This window comes from Coregonus lavaretus, assembly GCF_964263955.1.
Source record: "Coregonus lavaretus genome assembly, contig: HAP1_SCAFFOLD_428, whole genome shotgun sequence".
NCBI classification, from domain to species: domain Eukaryota; kingdom Metazoa; phylum Chordata; class Actinopteri; order Salmoniformes; family Salmonidae; genus Coregonus; species Coregonus lavaretus.
The window spans coordinates 87960-96702 of NW_028156883.1; the positions used below are offsets into that span (position 1 = coordinate 87960).

The 8743-nt window shown below is 43.2% G+C and overlaps 1 protein-coding gene across 4 annotated transcripts; it reads right to left on the reverse strand.

Moving 5' to 3' along the window:
- Positions 1 to 1806: 1806 nt before the first annotated feature.
- LOC311119610 (uncharacterized protein) lies at positions 1807 to 8743 on the reverse strand. Of its 4 annotated transcripts, none has more exons than XM_084194287.1 (8): positions 8505 to 8743; positions 8170 to 8308; positions 7812 to 7905; positions 6245 to 6320; positions 5964 to 6086; positions 5144 to 5207; positions 2882 to 3229; positions 1807 to 2566 (listed from the first exon to the last, which is right to left on the reverse strand). In XM_084194287.1, exons 2-8 carry the CDS (start codon positions 8285 to 8287, stop codon positions 2055 to 2057), a joined length of 1335 nt encoding a protein of 444 aa, XP_084050413.1. In that variant the 5' UTR covers positions 8288 to 8308; positions 8505 to 8743; the 3' UTR covers positions 1807 to 2054. The 4 variants fall into 4 exon arrangements, with proteins under 4 accessions (XP_084050413.1, XP_084050415.1, XP_084050414.1 ...); XM_084194289.1 differs by having other exon boundaries at positions 8522 to 8742; XM_084194288.1 differs by having other exon boundaries at positions 8511 to 8732.

Genomic DNA, 8743 nt, shown 5'->3' on the forward strand with positions numbered 1-8743 from the left:
CAGTTGAACAGTGAAATGTTTATTAATCCTGAAAGTTGATCATGGTGAAGATCAAACTAATCACGCTGCTAGGTCAAATGTCCACAAGGCTTCAGGTAAATACATATACATTGTATTTATTTAGGACATGAAAATGCTAGAATTGATGACAAGAGATTTTTAATAAAAACATTGCTGCAAGTGACACTGATCTGAACAAGAGACTAGATGTTTGAAATCTGCCAGTTCAGGATCACCATTGATACATACAGGGGTTCAAATGTCCATGTCTCAACACTTTCTAAATTCCAAAACTACCCCTCTGTGTCCCGACTCCTGTAGATCTGAAATGATATAATAGGTGTCAGCAAAACGGAGCTACGGGAGTGGCTCAGAGTAGACGTGAAGGCTAGATTTGTACCTGGAAATACATCGTCTGCACTCCTCTTGAAGGCAAGGGAACGTTAAACACTCCTGTCCTTAACCAACACGGAGGGGAAAAATAACTAAGAAAAATGGATGGACATCATTACAAAAAAAAAAACTCTTCACATGAATCTATCAATAAGAGTCCCTTTCTGTATTGATCCGTCCCTGCACATCCATACACCCCTACAAGTGAATCACAGTCTGTCATATTGATATCTATTATAGAAGAAAAACAAGTAGAATGCTGCCGTGTTTGGCTTATGGTTCTCCACATGAAATGGTTGGGAGTATATCAAGAGTACAACTTATTTTATTTTTCTGTGGCTTGTGATGGGGTTTTATTTTTCTATGGCTTGTGATGGGGTTTTATTTTTCTATGGCTTGTGATGAGGTGTTTTATTTTTCTATGGCTGGTGATGGGGTTTTAGTTTTCTATGGCTTGTGATGAGGTGTTTTCTAAGGCTGGTGATGAGGCGTTTTCTATGGCTTGTGATGGTGTTTTATTTTTCTATAGCTTGTGATGAGGTGTTTTCTATGGCTTGTGATGAGGTGTTTTATATGGCTGATGATGCGTTTTCTATGGCTTGTGATGACGCATTTTATTTTTCTATGGCTTGTGATGAGGCGTTTTCTATGGCTGGTGATGAGGCGTTTTCTATGGCTTGTGATGTTGTTTTATTTTTCTATGGCTTGTGATGAGGCGTTTTATATGGCTTGTGATGAGGTGTTTTCTATGGCTGGTGGTGATGCGTTTTCTATGGCTTGTGATGAGGCATTTTATTTTTCTATGGCTGGTGATGAGGCGTTTTCTATGGCTGGTGATGAGGCGTTTTCTATGGCTTGTGATGAGGCGTTTTCTATGGCTTGTGATGAGGCGTTTTCTATGGCTGGTGATGAGGCGTTTTCTATGGCTAGTGATGAGGCGTTTTCTATGGCTTGTGATGAGGCATTTTATTTTTCTATGGCTTGTGATGAGGCGTTTTCTATGGCTTGTGATGTTGTTTTATTTTTCTATGGCTTGTGATGAGGCGTTTTATATGGCTTGTGATGAGGTGTTTTCTATGGCTGGTGGTGATGCGTTTTCTATGGCTTGTGATGAGGCATTTTATTTTTCTATGGCTGGTGATGAGGCGTTTTCTATGGCTGGTGATGAGGCGTTTTCTATGGCTTGTGATGAGGCGTTTTCTATGGCTTGTGATGAGGCGTTTTCTATGGCTGGTGATGAGGCGTTTTCTATGGCTAGTGATGAGGCGTTTTCTATGGCTTGTGATGAGGCGTTTTCTATGGCTAGTGATGAGGCGTTTTCTATGGCTTGTGATGAGGCGTTTTCTATGGCTTGTGATGAGGCGTTTTGCTCAGAAGAGCAACAAGGAAAGAAAACAGTACTCTACGACAGGATGTTTGGCCCGTATGGCAACATTTATTAAAGAGGAAAAATGGTCGATAACACATGACCACGTTTTTAGATTTGTATAAAATGCATTGAAAATGTCCTTGAACAGAGAGAAAACATCCTCAGATTGGTTGGCAGTCCTAGAAGACAGCGTCCCTTAGTGCTGGGTGAGTGTGTATGCTTACAGTGGGAGCCATGGCGATTCTGTCCCGTGTATCTCCCTGTCGCTGCTGTCTTCCTGCCATTGCTCATCTCAGGAACAGGGCTGGCTGGCTACTGCTCCCTCACACAGCAGGGAGTCAGGGGAGAGGGAGTCAGCCTCAGCAGGGGAAGCCGTGTTTAGAGCTCTGTCCCTGGGGTGGTCTGGCCTGCTCTGGCCCTGGTCCTCTGGGTCCGGGTCTTCATCCTCCCCGTCCTGCTGCTGCTGGCTGGGGAAGGGGTGTGAGGAGGAGGCGGAGCTGGTGGAGGGTCCGTCTGCTGACTGGCTGGAGGTCATCTCCTGGGACTGGGAGGTAGAGGGTCCGTCTGCTGACTGGCTGGAGGTCATCTCCTGGGACTGGGATTTAGAGGGTCCGTCTGCTGACTGGCTGGAGGTCATCTCCTGAGACTGGGAGGTAGAGGGTCCGTCTGCTGACTGGCTGGAGGTCATCTCCTGGGACTGGGATTTAGAGGGTCCGTCTGCTGACTGGCTGGAGGTCATCTCCTGGGACTGGGATTTAGAGGGTCCGTCTGCTGACTGGCTGGAGGTCATCTCCTGGGAGCCACCTGAGAGAGGGAGGGAGAAACCTTATTGTCCTCCATCAAGGGTAAAATGGAAATGTATCTATTGGATTGTCAACAATGCAGCACATGAAGTTAGTCAGCGTGATTGAGAGGGGTCAGCTCGAGCAAGCAAGGCTCAGCGCACAATCACTGATCTACACAGCTAGCATCCCAAATAACTAGTCATGTGATCAAGATTAGTGATTGTGCCCAGCACCTTGATCAGGACGATCCCCACCAACATGCTCAATCTCAGGTAGTTTAGATTTTTTTTGGCACTGTCAAAAATGTCCGCCTAAGTGTGATGTAGTGTCTGACCTGTGTGTTGCTGCACGCGGGCCAGTCTCCTCTCTAAGGCTAGCTGTTTGTTCAGTTCTATATGTTTCTGCTGCTCCTCTGTCAGGGAGGGGGCTGGGGTGGAGTGGACCGGACCAGCCTGAGAGGAGAGGAACTGGGAGGGGGCTGGAGTGGAGTGGACCGGACCAGCCTGAGAGGAGAGGAACTGGGAGGGGGCTGGAGTGGAGTGGACCGGACCAGCCTGAGAGGAGAGGAACTGGGAGGGGGCCGGTCCTGGGGGGTTTTCAGCCAAACCCCCGTCTCCAAACGGGTCTGGGTCGTCATGGTTGACGACACGTCCGTCACTCGATGCCACTGCGTCGTCCTCACCTGGATCAATGGAGATGGGTCAGTTATAATGCTGAATCCCACCTGGACCAATGGAGATGGGTCAGTTATAACGCTGAATCCCACCTGGACCAATGGAGATGGGTCAGTTATAATGCTGAATCCCACCTGGACCAATGGAGATGGGTCAGTTATAACGCTGAATCCCACCTGGACCAATGGAGATGGGTCAGTTATAACGCTGAATCCCACCTGGACCAATGGAGATGGGTCAGTTATAACGCTGAATCCCACCTGGACCAATGGAGATGGGTCAGTTATAATGCTGAATCCCACCTGGACCAATGGAGATGGGTCAGTTATAACGCGGAATCCCAAATCTCATTTTGTAAATCAGTGGTACAATTCAGTTCATGACTGCTAGAAATCAATACAAATCTACTACTACATCATATCTACCCCCTAGACACTACTACTACTACTACTACATCATATCTACCCCCTATACACTACTACTACTACTACATCATATCTACCCCCTAGACACTACTACTACTACTACATCATATCTACCCCCTAGACACTACTACTACTACTACATCATATCTATACCCTAGACACTACTACTACTACATCATATCTATACCCTAGACACTACTACTACTACTACATCATATCTATACCCTAGACACTACTACTACTACTACATCATATCTATACCCTAGACACTACTACTACTACATCATATCTACCCCTAGACACTACTACTACTACTACTACATCATATCTATACCCTAGACACTACTACTACTACTACATCATATCTACCCCCTAGACACTACTACTACTACTACTACTACATCATATCTATACCCTAGACACTACTACTACATCATATCTATACCCTAGACACTACTACTACATCATATCTACCCCCTAGACACTACTACTACTACTACTACATCATATCTATACCCTAGACACTACTACTACTACTACATCATATCTATACCCTAGACACTACTACTACTACTACATCATATCTATACCCTAGACACTACTACTACTACTACATCATATCTACCCCCTAGACACTACTACTACTACATCATATCTATACCCTAGACACTACTACTACTACTACATCATATCTATACCCTAGACACTACTACTACTACTACATCATATCTACCTCTAGACACTACTACTACTACTACATCATATCTATACCCTAGACACTACTACTACTACTACATCATATCTACCCCTAGACACTACTACTACTACTACATCATATCTATACCCTAGACACTACTACTACTACTACATCATATCTACCCCCTAGACACTACTACTACTACTACATCATATCTATACCCTAGACACTACTACTACTACATCATATCTATACCCTAGACACTACTACTACTACTACATCATATCTATACCCTAGACACTACTACTACTACTACATCATATCTACCCCTAGACACTACTACTACTACTACATCATATCTATACCCTAGACACTACTACTACTACTACATCATATCTACCCCTAGACACTACTACTACTACTACATCATATCTATACCCTAGACACTACTACTACTACTACATCATATCTACCCCCTAGACACTACTACTACTACATCATATCTATACCCTAGACACTACTACTACTACTACATCATATCTATACCCTAGACACTACTACTACTACTACATCATATCTATACCCTAGACACTACTACTACTACTACATCATATCTATACCCTAGACACTACTACTACTACTACTACTACATCATATCTATACCCTAGACACTACTACTACTACTACATCATATCTATACCCTAGACACTACTACTACTACTACATCATATCTACCCCCTAGACACTACTACTACTACTATTTTCTAACACTAATGTAGTTAGTGACATTTTCTTCTTACCATCGTTGCCTATGAAGTCTTCATGTATTAACGGCATGTCCAACCGTATTCGCTTGAGACAGGTCTGAGAAATAAAGCAAGAATTCAGATGATCATACTTACTACTTCCACCCTACATTCATGCTGACTCCACCACACTTCAGGATATTGATTATAACAACGAGGGTGTATCAGTCTGACCTGGATGTTGATTATAACAACGAGGGTGTATCAGTCTGACCTGGATGTTGATTATAACAACGAGGGTGTATCAGTCTGACCTGGATGTTGATTATAACAACGAGGGTGTATCAGTCTGACCTGGATGTTGATTATAACAACGAGGGTTTATCAGTCTGACCTGGATGTTGATTATAACAACGAGGGTGTATCAGTCTGACCTGGATGTTGATTATAACAACGAGGGTGTATCAGTCTGACCTGGATGTTGATTATAACAACGAGGGTGTATCAGTCTGACCTGGATGTTGATTATAACAACGAGGGTGTATCAGTCTGACCTGGATGTTGATTATAACAACGAGGGTGTATCAGTCTGACCTGGATGTTGATTATAACAACGAGGGTGTATCAGTCTGACCTGGATGTTGATTATAACAACGAGGGTGTATCAGTCTGACCTGGATGTTGATTATAACAACGAGGGTGTATCAGTCTGACCTGGATGTTGATTATAACAACGAGGGTGTATCAGTCTGACCTGGATGTTGATTATAACAACGAGGGTGTATCAGTCTGACCTGGATGTTGATTATAACAACGAGGGTGTATCAGTCTGACCTGGATGTTGATTATAACAACGAGGGTGTATCAGTCTGACCTGGACTTCTTTCTTGCTGCCTAGTGTCTCCAGTTTGTCTATGAAGTCTTCAAACTGTAGTTTGGGGTACAGCCTGTGAGCCCAGTTCTCCATCCTCTGCATCAGCACCCGCAAGTCCTCAGCCTGGTGGAAAACACACACAAAAACACACCCTTTAGCTACTGTGGGAGTTACCTGGGTAACCTTTTGGCAATCGATGCCTTTCACTTTGAGTAAAAAATAAATAGGCAAAACATACCATCTGCTCAACAGACAATACTTGAATCTGCTGTTAGCTTTACCTCGTGTCCTTTGCCTTTGAAATGAACGTTGTCAAACAGGGTGCGAAGAGCCGGAAGTCCTCTTTCTGATGTCAGCCTGGAGTAAAACATGTTAACAAAAACACTGGCTATTGAACTTCAAGCATCAAACAGCTCTGCAATGTTGCTGCCAAGACAAAGAGAATCCACAATGATTTGATCATCAAAAGCTGGCAGTATTTTTTTACAAACTCCTTTGATTGTTACAGAACAGGGACAATATGCAACAATTCTATTTCATATGAATCTAACTTTCTATGATGTGACTTTTCTCCCATATGGACAAATCTCATGCCTAACTGAGGGGGGTTTTGCCATGGTTAGTTGGACCAAGAGTTACCAATCACTCTCTGAACACAGTCACACAACACACCCACACACAGCCTAGAAACCAGACATTGAATTTCACATCCGGCATAAATGAGCGTTTGGATTAGGATGGTTCTCTCTCACGACCTCTACAAGCTATAATGTTGAATATAATTATATTTTAACTTACTTTACCGGTTGTCCGTGTGCTTGGTCCTTTTGCAGGTAGGAATGTGAGGCAATGAGTATGTTTACATGCACACAAATAAGTCGATATTAAACTGATTATGGCAGAAGATCGAGTATGGTATTAGTAATGTAAACACCTTACTCTGTTTATCTTTAAAATCGGTGTACGGTCATAATCGAAGTAAGCATACGCCAATTAAAACACCAGGTTTTCTGAGCAATCGTTGGAATTATTAGGACATGTAAACACCTTAAATCAACATTCCAGTTGTGTGTTTGATCTGTACATGTGTTGACACCAGCCGACCGAGCCTCCCTCTTTAGCACGAGTTAAGTAAGTTAGGAACAACTGAATGTATGGGTCTTGGAAATAGTTTTCACATACAAACTTTACACGTCCGAACTCAGAATCAAATATGCTTCCCAAAAATAACATGTTGACTGTGATAGAAAGTTTATTTTGATTGATGATTTTCTGCATTTATCAGAGTGCTATCAGGTAGCCTGATTTCAGATGTGTCCATTTAAAAAACAGGATTATTAGGGGAATCATTATTTTCGACAAAAGCATGTAAACGTTTTAAAAATCAAACTATTATATTAATCTGACTATCCACAATAAATCACATTATTGTGTGCATGTAACCGTCCTCAATATATCCACAGGAAAGTATAATTACACAACTTTTCAAAGCGCTGGTTGGGCTTTCATATTTCTATCACCTGAAGCAAGCGCACAAGATGAAAACATGCATACTAGCCAAGCTGGTGCACCTGATCACATGGTTCTGCGAATGCGTCGGGTGATAGAAATCTGAACGCACTACCAGCGCTTCCAAAAGTTGCCGTAATTATACTTTCCTGTGGATATATTGTCTCATATTTCTAACCACACGGACAACCGGTAAAGTATGTGACAATATCATTTTATTCAACATTCTGGCTTGTAGAGGTTGTGAGAGGAAACGTTCCTGATCCAAACGTTAATTTATGCCCGACGTTGAATACAATACAATTCAACGGTCAGGCCTCCAGGCTAATACGCACCTACCTCTGAGAGTCCAGTTTAGGCTGTGGTCTCTTGACGCCTCTCCTCTTGGCAGCAGGGACTTCAGCCAACTTGGAGATCTCTCCGTCGCCCTCCCCTGAACAACCATCATGAGATCAATGGAAACCATATCTACCCATTATATATTGTCATTGATTGTCTGTAAGCAGCAAGTCTCCCAGCTGTGTATATAGTGATGATGTCATATCACAGAGTCCGCCAACAGGTTTGTGTTGGGTATTGTGTGTAGCCTGGTCCCAGATCATAAGCATGACAAGCAACCGTAGCAGTTTGCAAAAACAGCACAACCAGATCTGGAAGCAGGCTAGGTACTGTGAGCTATAGTTGTCATTGTCCTCACCTGTAAAGGGATCTCCTCCCTCTCCTGGTGAGAAGGGAGGAGGGAGAGGAGGGAAGGTCTCATCTATGTTGTCATTGTCAGGAATGTCAAACAAGCCGTTCTCCAGTGGATCAACCATGGCTCATCTATCGCTGGCCTCCTGCCGCAAGAAAAGAGGCAGATTAACGTTTGACGTTTTATTGTCGCGTGCACGAGTACAGTGAAATGCCTTTCTTGCAAACTCTTTTCCCAACAATGCAGTAATCAACATCAATATATAGTACTATAAAATAGAACAAAAACACACAAGAAATAGAAATAAGAAGAACACGGGAAAGTAAGTGAGGTATATATACAGCTACCCTAGCTTCACCTAGCTCTCAAACTCTAGGCGGCATTCTGCCTTGTCCCTACAGTTCTCAGACATTAGCTTCGCCCAAGACTGCCTCATGTGAACTACAATCCCGACACTGTGTTTGAATGTTTAGAAATGTCAATAAACATTGCTTGCGTATCGGCGTCCTCCTTAGGACTGATGGCTAAACTAGCACACAGCGTCCTTCGCTCCTTCGCCGTCGTTAACAGAACTGCGGGA

What these genes read in the sequence shown, in the direction of transcription:
- LOC311119610 (XM_084194287.1), bottom strand. Translation starts at nt 8,287, where the DNA reads ATGGTTGATCCACTGGAGAACGGCTTGTTTGACATTCCTGACAATGAC. An exon ending in GGGAGGAGATCCCTTTACAG is followed by an intron (nt 7,906 to 8,169) that starts GTGAGGACAATG and finishes ATGGTTGTTCAG; the next exon opens with GGGAGGGCGACGGAGAGATC. An exon ending in CCGCGTGCAGCAACACACAG is followed by an intron (nt 2,567 to 2,881) that starts GTCAGACACTAC and finishes TCCCTCTCTCAG; the next exon opens with GTGGCTCCCAGGAGATGACC.